Source organism: Eptesicus fuscus, chromosome 15 (genome assembly GCF_027574615.1).
Source record: "Eptesicus fuscus isolate TK198812 chromosome 15, DD_ASM_mEF_20220401, whole genome shotgun sequence".
NCBI classification, from domain to species: Eukaryota; Metazoa; Chordata; class Mammalia; order Chiroptera; family Vespertilionidae; genus Eptesicus; species Eptesicus fuscus.
The window spans coordinates 72,701,459-72,719,816 of NC_072487.1; the positions used below are offsets into that span (position 1 = coordinate 72,701,459).

The window sequence follows — 18,358 nt, forward strand, 5'->3', positions numbered from 1 at the left end:
CTCTCCTCGTCCTCCTCGGCCACAAGGGTGTAAGAGGCGGAGGGAACCATCAGCTGTGCTTTATTTTTTGCTCAGTGTCTCAGCTTAAAGAAGGTGGGGGCTTGGGGAGGGGCTGTGCTGTGCCGAGCCACCAGGAGGGGCGAGGAGATGGGTCGCAGCCTCTAATTTAGAGGCCCGGCGCACGCCGCTGTGCGTGGTCAGCCGAGCCCATTGGGCAGCCTGGTTCAAAGTACTTGGGATGTTTTTCTAACAAAAAGGAAGAAATCCACGCTGGGGGCACCTGTGCCAGCTCTGACCAAAGAGCGGTGAGATCATGGAGTCGGGCTGGGGGTCAGGCGTGCGTCCCGTCCCGAGGACCGCGGCGCGGCGTGTGCGTCTTTGTGGGGAGCGGGTCGCGGAGCCGTCACGTGCTGCAGCCAGCTCCGCCGAGAGGAGCATTTGTCTCCAAGATGGAAACGGTAGAACCATCTCCATATCCCGGCTCCTCCGGGTTTTCTCCGGTGTGCCAGCGAGCAGAAGCAGGTTGCATTGTTGAAAGATGGCTGAAATCAAGGAAAATTGAGTCAATGTAGTACAACAAATTCCTAACCGTCACAGCAAAAACAAGACAGCAAAGCCCCCTTCGTCTTTGGCTTTCAGTAAATCATGAACCCAGCCTGAGTGTCATCTATAGACCGGGGGGGGGGGGGGGGGCGGGTAAACTTCGGGGAAAGGGTGGCTGGCTGCCACGCTGGAGCTGCGCACAGGATCCCCGTCAGCCCTTCTCCAAGTCGAAGAGCCGGCTGGTCCCGGCCGCCGGCTCAGCCCTGCCTGAGAGTGGGGTCCTCGTCGGTGGCGCTCAGTGTGTGGGGAGGGGAGGCCGCGAGGTGGCCTGCTCTGGCTGCAGGTGGTCACGTGACGCAGGGCACAGCCGGCCCGTCCAGGGAGGTCAGGTTCACACAGGCGGGGCCAGCCCAGCCCCACTGACAGGCAAGTCACACCCCTCTGTTGAAGGCAGGGGTCTCCGCAGAACCGGCCTCCAGGGCTTTTCATGAATACAGGTGCCCGTCGCCGTGGCCGGGTGTTGTGAGGTGGCACGTGCTGGCGATGGGGCAGCCCCCAAGTGTGGCCTTGGCCCCCCTGGGTCCCCGTGTGTTCAAGCACCTGCTGTGTGCTCAGCGCCGGCTCGGCTTCACCTGCAGCCTCCCTGGCCCTCACCCACGCGGACCCGGTGGGTGTCATTCCTCCCGTGTCGTGGGCAGAAATGGAGGCTCGGAGGGTGAGGAAAGATTGAGGCCTCGTGTGTCACCCTCCAGACCCTCTCCCTCATGACTCGAAGTCGGTGGCTCCGCGGACCGCGAGGGGCTGGTGAGGAGTGAGGAAGGGGGGCCGGTGGACCCGGGTCCTGACCCGGGCCTTCGAGTCACGGGGTGCCTTGGTGGCTCTCTCTCTCTCTTCCCGCTCTCAGGACTGAAGTCTGGCCCAGATGTGTCCAGCGGGCTGTCTGATCTTGAGGGCAGAGGCTCTGAGCGGAGCCGGTGGGCAGGATGGCCCTGCAGTCCGCGCCCTGGGCCTGAGTGTGAGCCTGCCATTTCCTTTCTGAGCCTGTTTCCTCCGTGAAAAACTGGGCAGGAACAAAGATGCTTACCCTGCAGCATCCGGGGTTTGACTGGGCGTCAGAACGGCCGCCGCTCCGCGCTCCTGGTCCACGGGCAGGGGGGACAGCGCGATTCCCGCCCCTCCGCATGCGCTTCGGTGCCGTGGCTGAGCGGGGACATCGGGTGCCCGAGCCGAGCTGTGTCTTGTTTTTAGCGATGGGTTAAAAACACACATCTGTGTTCTCTGCTGAAGGAAGTTGAAGTGGCGTTGAAAATGGGGGGAATGGGGAGAGGCTAGACACGTTCAGTAGGGTGTGACGCCGTCGCAAACGCCCGCCGTCAGGAAGCTGTGGGGTTCTGCATCTGAGGATTCACACGGGACACCAGCCAGCCGCGTGCACTTAATGGTGATTAGTATGTTGATGTCCATACACTTTGGTGAACGGCTCCATCTTCTGCAACCATATTCGAGGATTTTCTCCATAAATAAACCTGAACGGGCTCCTTCTGGCCCCTGAACCCAGCCTTGCAGGGGGAGCTGAGGGCCTGGGAGAGGCTCTGGGCCCCGGGGCCGGCCCTGAGCGGCTGCTGTCTCCTCCATCGGATGGTTTTGCTCCTTTTTATTCCCAGCAGGTCTGGCTGCTCTTGGTGGGGAGGGGTGGGCCCCAGGGCAGGGGGAGCTGCTGGCAGCTCCCTGCTCCCTGTAAGCCGTTTCATCCATTAAGCCAGGCCTCCTGCCCCCGAAGGTGGGAGACCCCCCTGGGCTTCATGCCTGTTGGGGCTCCTCCCTGGTCCCCCTGGGTCCCTGCTCCCTGCTCCCTGGGGTGAGGGAGTAGAGAGCCACCCCTGGGGCCGCGTGAAGCATCCAGTCCCGGAGGTGCGCTCTCCTGACTTGCGCTGCCTGGGATGTTTCTGAACGTAGCCTGCACCTGTCACTGCCATTTGGCCCTGGGACAGGCCACTCCACGACTGAACCCCATTAACCTGTCAGCCTCGAGCCTGGGGGTCAGGGGCCCGAGGGAGCACTCCAGCAGTGCCCGGAGAGCTGCCCACCACAGCAGGGAGCCCCAGCCTGCCACTGAGGAACAGATGGAAAGAGACGAGGTCACCCCGGTCGTGGGCGGGCCCCACAGAACCCCAGTGAGCTCAAGGGGCAGTGTGTGCGAGGCCGAGGCTCCGCCCGTGGGCACCTGGGCGTCTGCAGGACGTGTGTGGGCTGTGGAGGCGGAGGAGGCAGCGGTGCAGGGAGAGGACAGTGTCCGAGTGCCATGCCTGGGGTGGCATGCCAGGTCTGCCCCCGGGTTTGACCTGGGGCAAGTCTCCTGATGACCCCGCCCGCGGGTCCGAGCCCTAGTCAGCGGTCAGGACCGCCCCAGGGTGTGGCCGAGGCAGGACCTGACGACGTGTCCTTATGAAAGACACCCCAGGGAGGTCTGTTCTCAGGTCACGATTAAAATCAGTGTACACGCTATCGAGCAGATTTCAAAGAAAAAAATCACTGGAAAGGCAAAACGTCTCAACCCAGAAACACGCCCAGGCCATGCGGGTGGGTTGTTGGAAATGAACGAGGCCGCGGTTAATAAAAACGTTAAAATCTGATCGCTCCGGGCCCCCGGCCCCTCTTCCTGCGGCCACGGCCCTGCCGCCCGCATCCGTCCAGGCGCCCAGGCTGGAGAGAGGGAGATTGTGTTCCTCTCCCCGCGCCCCGGAGGTGGCCAGGGGGCTGACCAGTGGCAGGAGTGGCAGCACCTGAGGTCTTCTGGCCCCGCGGGCCCCTCCCCAGGGGCTGGGCAGCAGCCGGGACCGGGGGCCGTGTCCCCCGCAGGCCTCACTGTGCTCCGCGGCCAGACAAAAGGCGCTCTCTCTCCTCGGGAGGCGGGAGGGGGTAGTTTTGCAGCCGAGCCCTGTGATGAAGCATCTTCCCTCCCGTGAGCTGGGCATGTAAACGCGCTCGTCTCCGCCGCGCTTTACTTCCCCGGAAAGCAGTCGCCGTTGCTCCATCCGCTGGATTCCCGTCCAGGCAGCAGCTTCTGGAAGAATTCCCGTGTCGGTTACCTGTGCCGGAGCCTGTGTGCTCCTCCGCCCCGGCCCCACCTGCCTCCCACAGGCCAGTCTGTCCTGGTCTCGGGGCACGACGGCCAGGAGAGGGGCCTTGATGGTGGTCGATTTCATGCTGCGTGCATGACGCCCGGCGAGCCTTTAAAAACAGGAGCCGGCGATTCCTGTGATGGACGGGCATCCGAGTGCCGGCCAGCCCCACGCACAGCCGTCTCCCCGCCTGCGGCCCACCTCCCACGGAAACCACGGCGCTCCCCTCCCTTCAGGGGTGCCGCACTCAGACCCGGCAAGGGAAGTGCTGGTCGCCCACCAGCTTCCTGGTGGAGCCAACAGCCTCCATTTTCACGGCTCTAAAGCCGAAGACAAGGGAGAGTCTAATTAGTGAGGGGACGATCTAATATTAATCACTCCCTTAAAAGTGACAAGGGAGGCAGTCCATTTAACCACTTAATTGCTACAGGTTTTTATGGGCTGCCGTTTGCAGGCGTATCTAATGAAGAAGTTACAAATCTGAGGGAGCTTAAAATTTTAATTTTATACCTAAATATTTTCCTTGTTCTCATGTTTGTAGTCAATCCTCAAGAGTGTAGTCACGTGGAATGTTCTTTAAATGAACATATTTGCTAACTGGCATGATTTCAGTTTTTAAAACATTGGTTCCAGCAATTAGGCATTTTTTTTCCAGTTCCCAAATGACTAGAGAAATTCGTCTTGATTATAATTGCTCTTAGCCACGCATATCTAATTTGTGTCTTTTTAAGCGTTAATTAGTAAACAGTCTGAGTTGACATCTTTATGTTTGTGTGTTGAAAAATGGGGCTTATTGCTTATTTAGCTTGGGGCCCGCTCCACAAGCATCTACGTCACGACATCGAGGGGAAGTTAATGGGATGCATGTGGCAGCTCGAGGGGAAAAGGATGTTTGAATTCAACTTTTGGACATGCCGTTTCCATGGGCTTCTGCTGGCCCCTTCACATAGCTGAGGTTTCGTGTGGCTTTGGAACCTGCACATGCGGGCAGAAAGGGAAACAGGAGATTTTTGTATCAGTAATGAAATGGCAGAGTCCCAATTTTATAAAAGCAGAATGTTCATATCCCAGCACAATTGTTCATTCTCTCGACTCTGGAAAGCTTTCATTGTGCTCATTAACGTTAAAGAATTCTGTACAGGGAGAGGTCGCAAAATGTGTGGTCCCTGTGCACCATCTAGTGGTCAGGTCTTAAACTGCAACAGGAGATAAGCTGCCTTCTCTCCACCTGTGAGATTTAACCTTTTCACCATCCAGACTCCTTTTTCTTTCTTTATATTTCAGTACGGAAGCTGATATATGGGGGGACGGAGGGGCACAATGTGCCTACTTTATTAAATAAAAGTTAGTTAAGTAAATAGGAGTTAACCTGTCCCCCGCCCCCCTTTTCTTTACATTGCTCAAAGACAGAGCTGCCACCAGATTCTGCAGGCTATGGCAGAGTGGAGATAATCCCCGCCCAAAACAAAGAGACCTGATGTAGTTTAATGGATGGCCCTTCTGAAGGCACAAAAGAAGCGTTATCCTTACTTTGAAATGTGGGAAGCAGCTTGGGGACCACCTCAGGAGTCTGACCACCGTTTAGGGACCATTTTAGGCCAAAGACACGCCTAGTTCTCTCCCCATAAATCCTGGCAGGTCTCCTGGGCAGTTCATCATCCTGAGCAGCTCCCCTGCCAATCAAAATCAACCTTTAACATTTAGTGTTTTCCCCCTGAGTTCAAAGGCTTTACATGTTTATAAAAATGCAAACATTCAGACACATAAACTTGCCCCACACTCCACTCCTGGGAGATACACACACACACACACACACACACACACGCAAGCATTACACGGGCTCACAGTATACACAGTATTCTGTCCCTTGTTGCACACTTACCGTGTACCTGGCACATCCTGCCACGTCGGTGCACACAGATCTGCTCCCTCCTTTCCGTGACTGCATGTTTCCTTTATGATAATTTACGCAATCCACCGCTGACTGACTTTTGAGCTGTTCCCATTACTTGCTCTCACGCTGCTGCGGTATATTTCCTCGTACACGTGTCCTTGCTTCCCTGGGCCTTTAGGACATACATTACCGTTTTCCTTCCCAGAGAAAGGAGTGTGCCTTCAGCATGTGAGGGTGCCTGCTTCCCACGTCCTCTGGCCACACTCCCCTGGCGTTTAAAAGTGAACATCTTGTCATGTTTATTGCTCATTTGTATTTCTTTTATGAATGTCTTCTGTTTGGACCCTTTGCCTAATTTCCTCTATTGCCTTCTTTAGCTTTTCTCATTCATTTTTAAAGAGTTCTTTATGCTCTTTATAACAACCTGCTCCCTGTTCTGTGTACATACACACACACACACACACACACACACACACACACACACCACTTTAACCAGCGGCTTTTCACCTTGTTAATAATATGTTCTAAATTTTGTCATGGGCAGATTAATTTTTGGCTTCAGATCATATTAGATGATTATAAAAATATTCACTCCTATTTTCTCCTACCTTTTTGTACTTTAATATATTAAAATATTAAATGCTTCTCAACTCCCTAATCCATCTGAAATTTATTAGATGATGATGGCTGGAACCATGTTTACTTTATCTTACAGTGTTAGCCAGTTTTCGTAGCATTGATTATTTTCTTCAGTAAATTTTAAATACTACCTCCATCATATACAGCCATGCACCGCGTATACGACAGTGGTCCCATAGATCGTAACGGAGCTGGGAAATTCCTGTCGCGTGATGACATCATAGCCGTCCTAACGTCAGAGCACGACACGTTACCCACCTGTCTGGGTGGTGCTGTCTGTGGTTGGTACCACCTGCTCGCCGTCGTACACAAGTGTGGCAGGTACAATATGCAGAGTACGTAAGACTTGATGATGGTAACTGACTGTGTTACTGGTTTATGTATTTGCACACTCTACTCTTTATCGTTATTTTAGAGTGCACTCTTTCTACGTATAAGGATGTTTGCTGTAGAACAGACCGTGCTCTGGGGCAGAGGCCGCATACATCTCGTGTTTGCCGCACCGCTTGATTGTGCATTTTCTCTCCTGCTTGATTCCGTTCCTGTGTTTTGCTCAGGGGCAGCGCAGGGGCAGCGGGCTGTACCTTCCAGGTTTGTCTAAGTGCACCATGCTGTTCGCACAACAAAGGCACCTAACGACGCAGTTCTCTTTTTTTTTTTATTTCTTTATTGATTAAGGTATCACATATTTGTCCTCATCCCCCCATTCCCATCCCCACGCATGCCCCCAAATACTAACGACGCGTTTCTCAGAGTGTATCCCTTCGTCAAGTGGAACGTGACTGTCTAGTTCCACGTGTGATTAATTAATGGACATTATTCTCCTTGACTCTTCATCTGTTACCACACTGTTCTGGGTCTTACAGCTTTGAGATAAGCCTTAATACGTGATAGGGCTCTTTTCCCCAAAAAAATTTTCCTAATGATATTCACATGACTGTTCTTCCAGCTGAGCTTCAGAATCGTGCTGGGGGCCGGGGGTTCCCAAAGCCCCATTCCGGCTCGTTGTGACGGTGAGGGCAGGACGAGGGGCCGCCATTCAGGGGAAGCGTCTCCGCGGGCCTGTGCTCCGTCCCTCAGGGAGTAGCATGGGGTTCTGTAAAGCTCCTGCACGTTCCTGCCAGGTCCATCCTGGGTGTGTTGTGTTTGTGGCTCTTGTCAAAGGGATCTTCGCTCCGTCAGCTGTTCTGTCGCTTGCGCGTCAGAAGCTGTTGGCTTCGCGTTGCGTGCCTGGAGTTGGCTCTCTCGCCCTCGCTGTTCCTGAGGTTCCTCCGTTGCCTTTCGCAGGCGGACCAACCCCGGCCCCGGCCCCTCCTCCCCGTGTCTGTCCCTCGCTTGGTGCCTGCGCCTCCTTGTCGTCATGTTTTCAATGCCGGCTTCTAATTTCAATATTGATCCAGAGGGTTACATTTTGGCTTGTCATGTGTACGGACGTGTCCCTTTTTTTCTCGTGTTAAAGAATTAGCCATCTATTTTTATTTTCCTAAATGTTTTTATTAGAAATGGATGGTGGCTTTTGATAAATGTCTTTTAATCATCTCTTGAGATGCTCATTTTTTTCTCCACCAGCATGTTAATATGGTGGGTTATATTAATAGAGCTCCCAATTCTGAGCCTCGGGCTCCCTCCGCCCCCCTCTGTGGTCGCCGCGGCAGCCCCCCAGGCTGCTCCCAGGGGCCCCGGCATTCACACAGACCTGAGAGCCAGGCCGGGCCGTGGGGGCTGCGGCAGCGATGACGCCGGGCGGACAGCGTTGCCCGCCTGGACACCGTCCTGGGTGGTATTGCTGCTCCTGCGAAACTGAAGTCAGGATGAATTCCTGGCCTACGCGAGTCCTTCAGAGAAGGGTTTGTCCATTATGTTTGGGGATCATTCATCACCCAACTTTTAAAGTGATAGCCCCCCAAATTGAACTTGTAGAAGGTTACCTGCGTGTGGGTAAAAGTGAGCACGAAGATGAGCTGAGGGGTGGGGAGGCCCCGTCCCAGCGTGACCACAGCTTCTTCTCCACCCAAACCAGGGCCAGAAAGCAGGATCGTTCACATTCTTCTGCAGATAACCTCGGAGAGGAGAAGTACAGACATCTGTTTGAGGCCAGTGGTCGGCAAACTCATTAGTCAACAGAGCTGCAAACCACTGTTTTAGGCGATACACAGGGAAACTCTGAAATGCTGGCGCCGTGACGGGTGAGCCTGGCTGTTAGTGGACAGAGTGGTGTTTATTTAGCAGGGGTGAGGCGGGGCGGGGCTCTGCCCCGGGGTGGGGACGTAGGAGTCACCGCCCCCTCGCCTCCCAGGTTTGGAGCAGGACGGGGTGACTGATGAGGAGGGATGAAGTGACCGGAGGCCTCAGAGCAGGCGGCGGCCCAGCTGAACCAGCGCGTGGCAGGCATGGAGCCCAGCTGCTCACCGAGCCCTTCTCGGGCGGCTCTGTGCCCCACAGACATGGTTCCTGCTCCCGGAGCAGGTGGGCCTTGGGGGGCCTTGTCCAGCCCCTCACCTAGGGCGCCCCAGCGGTGGGACGGGGTGGAGCTCGGGGCTCCCGATGCCGGGGCTGCTCAGGAAGCCACCTGGGAGAGCCAGCGCAGGGACTGGCCGAGCACCCTCCCCTCCGGCCGTGTCCCCAGCCCTGGTGGCCTGCGTCAGGAGGCTCGGCTCTCTGAGCCCCGGGTGCTCATGTGGTGGGAAGAACAGTACCAGCTTCGCGGGCATGAGGATTTGGTCCCAACACTCACCCTGGACCCGGCAGCTCCTGCCGCCCTGTCACCTGTGGAGCCATAATCCAGGAGCCCTGAGCGGCAGGCCCTTCCGGTAGCCAGGTGTGCTCCCTGCTCTGGGGAATTCTGGAACCTCCCCCAGGGAGGGGAGGGCAGGCCTGGCTCCCCCACAGCCCGGGCCTCTGCACGTGTCCAGCCCGAGGCGTCCCCTTCCCCAGGCTTTGAGGTGTCCCTCTGGTGCCCCAGTCCAGGTGCGAACAGGCCTCCGCAGGAAACAGCCAACAGGACAGACGGGAGGAGGCTGCACCAAGGCCGGGCCTGTCGAGCCGGCTCCCCCAGTCCACCTGCCCCGGGGCCGAGTCCCCGCAGCCAGGCTTCTGAAGAGGAGTGCGGAGAGGGGAGGACGCTGCCCGTCGCCCGGAGGGGCTGAGCCCTGGGTGGTGAGCACAGCAGGTCAGGGCCTGGGCTGTGTGGCCAAGGCCGGGGCCAGGCAGGGCAGGCTTGGGAGAGGCGGGGCCGCTGCTCAGAGCCCCGCCCCCTCCCTCTGACGGTGCAGGGACCCTCCGTGCCTGCACCCTTCCCTGGGCCGACCCCTGAGCCAGACTCCTCGCCATGGCCGGACTCTGGCCCCTTCCCTCCCCTCCACCTGTGCTCCCTGGCCGGGCCTTCCAGGCCCCTCTCGCTCACCGAAGCGCCCTCCGTGCTGGCGCCCATCTGTTCCACCCCCACCTCCGAGTTGCATCCCCTGAGGAAGAGGATGAGACACTTGCCCGAGGCCTGCTGCCGCCCTGTCCCCCTGCCCCCGCCGGGCTGTGACCCTGCGCAGAGCTGCTTCCCTGCAGCCTCCACATCAGAAAACTCGGGCTGGAGACACCCCAAAGCGCCCCCTTCCGGGTAGGGAGCTCTCTGGCTGACTGGCCGCTGGACCAGGGAGTGAAGGGGAGGGATGTGCCTTTTTCTGGGACAGCTGGGAAATGTTTCCAGGCAAATGCTGATGCCGGCCCCACCCGGCCAGGCCCCGCCCTGGGCTGGCTGAGCCTCTGGTTCTGAGGCGCAGGAGGACGCGCCTTCACGTGAATTGTCTTAGGTGAGATCGCCGCACCTTTGAGCGGACCCATGGGGGTGGGATAGTCAGCAGACCCATGGGGGTGGGATGGTCAGTGGGAGTTTGGCCAGTGAGGCCGGGCTCCAGGTGCACTGGAAGCTGTGGCCTGCGTCTCCCACTGCCGGGATGCCGCCTGGCCTGACCACAGCCGTTGGGGAGGTGGGAGCTGTGCGCTGTGGCTCAGAGGTCTGATGCTCCGTTGCAGGGTCCCCAGGCGGGGCCCTGACAGTGATGTCTCTTTCCTGGAGAGGCCGCCCAGGCCGGCTGCTGATGCTGCTGCGATGGCGGCCTGTGCCCACCAGAGGGCGCCAAGGCCTGGCGCCGCTCCGCTGAGCTGGCTCTGCAAACCCAAATTCTTTTTAATTGAAAAATTTTTTAATTCAAAAAGGATTTGCTGTTTGTAGGCGAGTGCAGGTTTTCCTTCTGCGGGAGACTCATGTCCTGAGTAAACAGATCTGGGCCCAAATCCACCTTCAAAGGTACTCGCTGTTTGCCCAGGGGAGAGAAAGGGCTTCCAGAGGCCGCCCTAGTCTCTTGGGCAAACACTTTGGGGCCGCAGTCCCGCCGAGGACAGCGTCTGTGGGAAGGGTTATCCGCAGCCTAAGGGGGATTATGTCAGGGGACATATGTTGAACTTTCATTTGGGGAGTTAGAGAAAACAAGAGGGGGTCTCCCTTTTCTCCAGCCAATAGAACCTAAAGGGGAAATCCCAAGGGCAGAGGTGGGGGGACACCAATCTGTGCTGCGCCCGGATCTGGCCCCGGGGGGGGGGGGGGGCGCTGTGTGTGCTCTTCTCCGCCCTCCCCTGCCCCAGACACGAGAGGAGGGGGATTTAGCAGTTCATCCTTGAAGGCCCATCTGTGCCTCCTTCCTAGGGACCCTGCCCCGACGCCTGGCCACAAAGACTGGCTCAGGACTCCCTGAGCCCTGGCCAGCACTTGCTTGTCCCGGCTGGGAGGTGTCCTGATCCCGCTCCGGCCCCCAACTTTTCTGCGGCCACCCGGGACCTACTGCCTCCGCCTCCATCTCCCTTCACGGGCTCTCTGTGCTGACCAGCCCCCACAGAGCAGGCCTGACCGCCCCTGTGTCCCCACCGCCCCGGAGCCAGCACAGAGCCTGCCCAGCGGGCCCCGCAAAGCCTCCCAAAGGAGGTGTGACGCCGAGGGCCTGGCGACTGGCACTGCTCCCTCATTTGAGAGGTGCCTCGGCCTGCTGCCGCCCCAGGCAGCGTCTCCCGGCGGGTCTCGGAGCCGCCGAAGTGAAGCCCCCAGCCTCCTGCACCCCCCCGTCTCTGGGTCCTCGTCCCGAGGGCTGGGCCCGGCCTCTACTCTCCCCACCTTGTGTGCTTTTCTTGAAACATCTTCACACCTGTCACTCCAGCTGCCCTGACCCCAGTGCTTCCACTTTCCACCCCTTCATCCCAGTTCCACGTCTCCCAGAGTGCCCCTTGGGTGCTCCTCGGCCACTGGAGCAAAGCGCTCATGTTCTCTCCCCGGCCTCCTCTCCTGTGCGCTCATCTGGGTCAGTGGCCCCGGCGTGCCTCCTTCCGCCTGCTCCTGGGGTTCTCTGCTGGCCCCAGGCCCCTGGTGGATTAGCTAAGGCAGCCCAGGAGGGAACACTGACTGCTGTGATGTACCTGAGCAGCCACCAGGTGGCGGTATTGTCCCAGACTTCGCCTGGAGGCCACTGCCTCCCGCCGCACGGGTCTGCCCGCCGCCTGGGAGCTGAACCGAAGGTCCTGGCCTGTGCCCTGGTCCCCAGAGAGCAGAAGAGTGACCGGCTGGTAACCAACAGACGTACCTGGAGGCCAGGCGAGGGTCCAAGGTACAAACCTCATCCCACCCTCACAGCAGCCCTGGGGGCGCAGACTGTGACTCCACCCTTTTTGCTGAGGTGTAATTGACATAAACATGGTATTCCTTTCAGAGGTACAACATAACGCTTCGCTGTTCGTATGGATCTCAGAATGGTCAGTCCGTCACCATAGTTACAGAATCTTTTTCTTATGATGAGAACTTAGATTTACTCTTAGCACCTTTCAAATATGCAAAACAGTATTAGCCATCTCACCACGCTGTCCTCCATCCCCGAGACTTTTTATAACCGGAAGTTTGTACCTTCAGGCCCTCCCTCCTCCTCCCCTACTTCCCCCCCCCCCTCCCCAGATCACCAATCTGCTGACTTGGTTGGGTTTTTGTGTCTTGTTTTTTCTTTTAGATTCCACACGTAAGTGGGATCATGTGGTATTTCCTCCGTCTGACTTATTCCACTTAGCATAATGCGTCACAGACAGCAAGACTTCATTCCTTTTAGGCTGAATAGTGTTCCGCTGGGTATACGCAGGGCTGGGCCAAAGTGGGTTGCAGTCGCACTGCGACCTTCTGCTGAGTCACTAAAGCTGGTGTAATGACCGTCACCGCCTGTCTGTTCCACACGAGCAGCTGTCCGTCTTCTGCCCACCCCGCGCCACGCGCTCTATCCAGCAGCCGTTGCGGGCGCGTGGGGTGCTCCTCTGCTCGGCTCCTGAGCGCACGCTGCCGTGAGCGCGGGCGCAGAGAGCTCGGCACGTCCGTCTTTCACTTCCTGGGGATGGAGACCGGCAGCGGAACTGCTGGGCCACATGGCAGTTCCGTTTCGTTGTCAGAGGGTCTCCATACTGCTGTCCTCCAGCTCACATTCCCACAATGCACGCGGTTCCCTTTCTCCCTCCTCACCAGCGCTGGTCATTTCTTGGTGACCTCACTGCAGAGGGGAGTGTACCGAGGCTCAGAGCGGAGCTGAGACCTGCCCGAGGCCGCCCTGCAACCTGAGCCCCTCTGCCCCCTCCGCCCTCGGGACAGGCTGTCGGTCGGACCGCATCCGTTCGTCACCGGGGCCTGGGGCCCTGCGAGGCTGCGCACCTCCACCTCTGCACTGGGATGGTCAGCCGGGCCTCCCCCGCCCCAGCGCTGATCTGTGTCTGTCTGTCTGTCTGTCCTGGGTCAGAGCTGTGGGACTGTCGGGCAGTGGGGTTGAGGACACTATTAAACCTGAAACCCCCCAACTTCTAGCTGCTCTCGCTCGCTCGGCCTGGCCCCGGAAGTGCCTCCGGGGAGGGGTGCCGGGCAGGCTCTGCCAGGTGCCTGGCGGGGAGCAGGGCGTCGGGAGCCCTCCCTGTGGGGGTGCCCGGGGGATGCCCCCTGCTGCCACGGCTCCACCCCATCTTCCTACCAGCCGCCCCCAGCGTCCTCGGGCGCTGTGCTCAGAGGTGAGCCCTTTGTATGATGATTCCAGCTGCTGAAAGGTTTCAGCTCATCTTCAACGCTTACCGACCCCCGGCCAGTGTAAGCTCCTCCTGCCACACCTGCAGGAGCACGTGGCCACGTGGCCTCGTTCAGGCTGCTCCCCACGCCCAGCACCAGCCTGCGGCCCAGCTCCGCCCGGCAGGCACCCCGCACCTGCACCCCCTCTTCCGCCCGCATGCCCTGCCCGACACAGATGATGCGATCCCACCTGGCCTTCAGGGTGAACCTCAGGTCCCTGGCCCACAGTAAAGGCTCTGCCCTCCTCTCGCCGCCCTCGGCCCAGGACCTGCTGGGTGAGCTCGGGGGGCAGTGGGGGGCAGCCCTAGAGGGTCCCCGGCAGTCCGTGAGGCCACTCGCACACCCTCAGGGAGGAGGCGTGGGCAGGGCGTGTCCCGCATCACGGAGTGTGTCGCCAGCAGTGCTCGAGGGGCACGTGAGCGGAGCGGCAAGTCGGGGTCCCCGGGCCTGGTGGCTGCGCTGCCCTTGGTCAGGTTTGGGCAGAGACCCAGGTCTGCCCTTGCCAGTGGGGCTCCCTCCAGGAGGGTGGCGAGGACCGTCTGCGGGGGGCGGGGGGGGGGGGGCGCCGGGCGTGCAGCCTGGCTCGCGGTCAGCTGGCGTGTTTGCCGCCGGCGTGGTGGCTGAGGCACTGCCGGTGCTGAGGTCCCACCTTGCGGGTGGGGCAGGGACTGAGAGGGACCAGCCCCACAGGGGTGTCTGCAGGCACCTGCTCGCACCCACAGCCCGTGTGCACGCCCAGGGCTCAGCGAGGGCCCGGCCCGAGGCGTGGAGTGGCCGCCTGGCCCCGCACACTGACTGCTGTCTGTCCGTCCCTCCGCAGTACGAGTACAGCTTCCGCACGGAGCAGAGCGCCGCCGCCAGGCTCCCGCCCAGCCCCACGCGCGGCCAGCAGATCCCCCAGTCCTGAGGGCCCGGCCGCCTGCCTCCTGGGGGAGAAGACGCCTGAGTGCCCGCCTCGCCCGCCCCCTCTGCCCCCTCACTGCCCCACCGGCTCGGCGGGGCGACTCGGGCAGCTGAGCGCTCCATCCGGTCATCAGCTTGCCTGACATGACACCCCCCGCCCTGGGGACATTCATAACCTCGACTAACCTGTGTGTGCCGTAGTGACGGCTCCTGGCGTGTCCGTGTGAGGAGCAGTCGTCCTTAAAGAGCCCTCACCCGGGGCCACCAGTGACTCCCTTCCCTCCTGTCGCTGCCACCAGCCACGGCCCCTCCTGGGAGACCCGGGGCGGCTTTGCACAGGCTCCACGGCGCCGACCGCCCGCCCCGGCGTGGAACCGGGCCCTCGGCCCCCGCATCAGGTGCCCCAGCATCTCACGACCCCGAGGAGGAAGAGCCGGGGCCCCGGTGACATCGAGCTGGGACTCGTCACTGGATCCACACACGGGACGCCCTGCGGTAGGGGCCGCGTGCCCGGCGCTCCCTGCCCAGGACGCTGTGCTCACCCCACACCCACGTCCCCCCAAAGGGCTCGTCTCTGCAGTGCCCACGTGCCATCAGCAGTGCCAACTGCCTCTGCCCGGTGCCTGACCCCCCTCACAGCCACTGGCCTCCCAGGTCGTCGAGGAGAGAGGCTCTGAGCAGGGCCCCTCGGCCCGCCGCTCCTGCGGCCTCCGCTCACAGGACCAGCTGTGAACCGTCCGTCCGACCCTGGTCGTCCAACGGGACCGGCCCTGACCTTCCTGCCACAATGGCCGGTCACAGCGCCGCTGCCGAGTTCACCGCGACGCACATCCGCCGTGAGAACGGGCGCTGCTGCGCCTCACCCCAACGGCCTGCCTGGCTGGCTGTTGGTGTCTCCCATCTTGGGGGGTCACCAGATGGTTGGAACTTTGGACAGAGGTTTGGGGTGTGTCTGGGCCATGGAGAGCAGTGAGGTGCCCCCACCAGGAAGGCAGCACGGGGGAGCCACACCAGGGACAGACCCTCCCTGCGGGCCCCGGGCGGGCACAGGGGGGCCGGGTGCAATAGGAACCAGCCCGTTAGGAAGCAGGGCAGGGCGAAAAATACCTCACGCACCTGTCCCCGCCACCCCCTCGGCCTTCACTGTAATACCTCCTGCTTTCGGGGCACGGGTGTGGTCGCCTCGCCGCCCCCAAACCTGAGGACACCCCTGGTGAGACGGGCCTCCCGTGCCTCCCTCGCGGCCAGTGGAGGAGACGCAGTGCGGGAGCCGCAGGCCCCGGGGCTTGGGATCGGTGCTTGCCCCGGGCCGGAGAGCTGACCGGGCACAGGTGTGCCCACGGGCATAAGCTGTTGAGTTTCTGGGGAGTTAGGGGAGCCCGTGGCCCAGAAAACGTGTCCGCTGCTGCTTTGTGGATGGGTGGCTGTTCAGACCAGGTGACCTGTGTAACTTGAAGGCCGACAGACGGTGGCGTCCAGCAGGCGGGGGGTGGGGGGCAGAGGGGGAGGGAGGCAGAGCCCCGATTCCTCCTGTCGACTCACGTGGTCCGTGCACTCTGGCCTTCGACCTTTTTCACGGCCTGGTTGTGAGATGACCTCCATCAGGAGCACCCGGCAGCCCCTCCCCCGTGACGGACATCTCAGCAGCTCTAATGGGCCGGGGTGAGGGCGGCCAGCAGTGAAAGGGGGGTGTCCACAGCTCCCCGACATGCCCCTGGGGAGAGGCAAGCCGAGAGCCCTCCCCGCATCGCAGACCTAGTCTAGGGAGTGGCCTTGACTGAACGTCACGATAAACGGCGGCTGAGACCGCGAGGGTGACCGCGTTGTAGGCTGTGTGGTGGCTTCCAGCTGCTCCTAGCCCTGTGCTTTGCCTTCTGAGAGGGGGTGAGGGTGAGCAGGTGTGGGGGTGACAAGGCTCTGAGTGTGCACAGGCTCTGGCTCACACCTGAGTGGGATGACCTGCTTCTTCCTGGGGGGCACTCTTCTTTCAAACCCGCTGCTCGGGGGGAGGGGGAGGGAGGGGGAGGTCCTCTTGGAAAGGTGAAGGCAGCAGCCCTCCCTAGGCCCCAGCCCCCCCTGCCCCCCCCCCCCCCCCCAGAAGATTGAGCGGAGCACACGCCCCCTTCCTTCTCTTTCCTCTGACATCCGACCTCTCTCCGCGGCCTTGGAAGTGGCACGTGACGAGGAGTGAGTACCTGCTGCAGGTTGTCCTGTAAATTTACGAGAAGGCTCCTACCCACCCAAGTCCAAGAACTAATCTTGGCCACAACCCGCCTCCACTTGGTGAGGGAAGAAGCCGCCGCGGAAGAAAGAGCAGGGGCCCCAGGCTCCGTCTGCCCCACGCGGGCGGGTGGGTGGGGGACTGGCCCTGTCCTTCGGGGAGGGTGGCGCAGGGGCGACACGGGAACGGACGCTCACCAAGCCCATACCCCTTGCCAGGCATCAGGCCGGCACCTTAAGCACATTCCCCCCCCCCCCCCCCCCGTCACTCCCCTCGGGGAGCAAACACACCAGGAGTTGGATGGAGAAGCCGGACTGTCCCGGGGCACAAGCTGGTAAGTGGCAGAGACGGGGTTTGGAGCCGAGTGTCGTTCGGCCCCGGAGCCGCGGTGCCAGCCCTCCCACCATAAGCACACGCTCGGGACAGGGCCCGCGGTGGACCCATCATTTGCCGTTTGTGGGGAAGCCCACCGCCCCACGGAGAGCCAGGGACCCCGAGGGCCAGGGCAGAGGGCCTGACAAAGCGCCACGCTGAGCAGGTGTGACTGGCTCTCTGTCTGCTGTGCCCTGCGGCCTGGAGGAGGCGGCCCCACGCCCCTGGCGCCTGCCCGCCCGCCCGGGGTCAGCCAGCTTTCTCCGCCTGCTGCAAACGTGGCCCTCGGCCCCGCAGCTGTCACCGCCCTGAGCCGGGGGCCTGCTCTCCCAGCGAAGGCGCGGGCTGCCGCGTGGGCCGGGGCCACTGCGCTCGCCGTAGGAACGCGTCCTCGCCGCGCATATTTATTCGAGGGGACTCCGGTTGACAAAGGGAAGTTTCACTGTGTGATCGTCTGTCTCCTTAACGTAATTTGTTAAATAAATGTTCGTTTTAACCTTTTCCCGGCTCGCTGCTGTCTCTGAAGCCACCTGATAGAGCGCCCCAGGCCTCCAGCTGGTCCCAGACACAAAGAGCCGAGGCCGCCCCTGGCCTGCCCGCCTTCTAGAAAGAGCTGGCAGGCTGCTGGGCCGGTTTCGCTTAGATGGGCTGGTCCCACGCCAGAGCATTGGAGGCCCGAGAAGGCCCGCGCTCTGCTCCAGCCCCCGGAATGCTCCCTGAGCAGGAAGTCCCGTTGCCAGAAAAGCACGTGAAGCGTGTGCGCTTCGGCGGGTCACGGTGAGGAATGCGGCCCTTTCATCGGCGCCTGCCCTGCAGCCCTGTCTGCGTGCGGAGGGCCTGGCCCGGCGGGGGACACGCAGCTGCGCGGTTTCGGCCCCGTCCCCGCTGCTCACCTGCGTGTAGGACGCCGCCGCTCCCCCCGCCAGGAGGGGCCGCAGGGCCCGGGACACGGCTCCCTGTGAGGAGCGTCAGGTCAGGTTTCACCATCAAAGCGCCTGCCTTCACCGGCGACCTTTGCATGTTCGGGCTCGACAGCCCGGTCTGGGCCTGCACTGCCTCCAGCCCTGTTCCTGCTGGGCTCCGGGGAGACCAGGCGACCCCGAGGGTCCCCACACGTGTCAGCGCCTCCAGCCCCGGCCCCGCCTTTGGCATCCCTCGGGTCTCTTCCCACAGCAGGAGGAGAGGAAAACCCCTCCTCGGGGGCCTGGGTTCTGTGGTGCCGTCCACAGCGTGTGCCGAGTCCCGCCCAGGGCGGTCACCAGCAAGTGCAAGTGGTGGCCTTCGGCACCCGGGACCCAGTCTGTCTGCAAGAGGCCTCGGGGAGGCAGATGAAAGGGCTCAGAGCCCCGGAGAGGCACCTCACACACTGGCCTTGGGGGCAGCAAAAAACAAATCCACACACAGCAGCCGAGGCCACGGCAGGGTTAGTAGCCAGACCCAGAGGACACTCCGAGCCCAAAGCAGGACCTGGCCAAGCCTCAGAGGCCAGAGCCAGGGAACACCTGTCTCCTGTCTTGCCCACGCCACCTCGTCTGCCTCGA

General features: G+C 60.9%; 1 protein-coding gene and 1 long non-coding RNA gene across 3 annotated transcripts in view; one reads left to right on the forward strand and one right to left on the reverse strand.

Moving 5' to 3' along the window:
* The window catches only part of MVB12B (multivesicular body subunit 12B), a 139,100-nt gene extending 123,408 nt beyond the window's left edge, over positions 1-15,692 (forward strand). For both annotated transcript variants that reach the window (XM_054727427.1, XM_054727428.1), the window contains exon 10: positions 14,142-15,692. In XM_054727427.1, coding sequence (XP_054583402.1) covers positions 14,142-14,228 — 87 coding nt within the window. In that variant the 3' untranslated portion in view covers positions 14,229-15,692. The remainder of the gene's footprint in view (positions 1-14,141) is intronic.
* LOC114227696 (uncharacterized) lies at positions 45-11,981 on the reverse strand. The gene is made up of 3 exons (XR_003613774.2): positions 11,643-11,981; positions 8,127-8,258; positions 45-542 (listed from the first exon to the last, which is right to left on the reverse strand). It is a non-coding gene; the product is annotated as an uncharacterized LOC114227696 (long non-coding RNA).
* Positions 15,693-18,358: the final 2,666 nt, after the last annotated feature.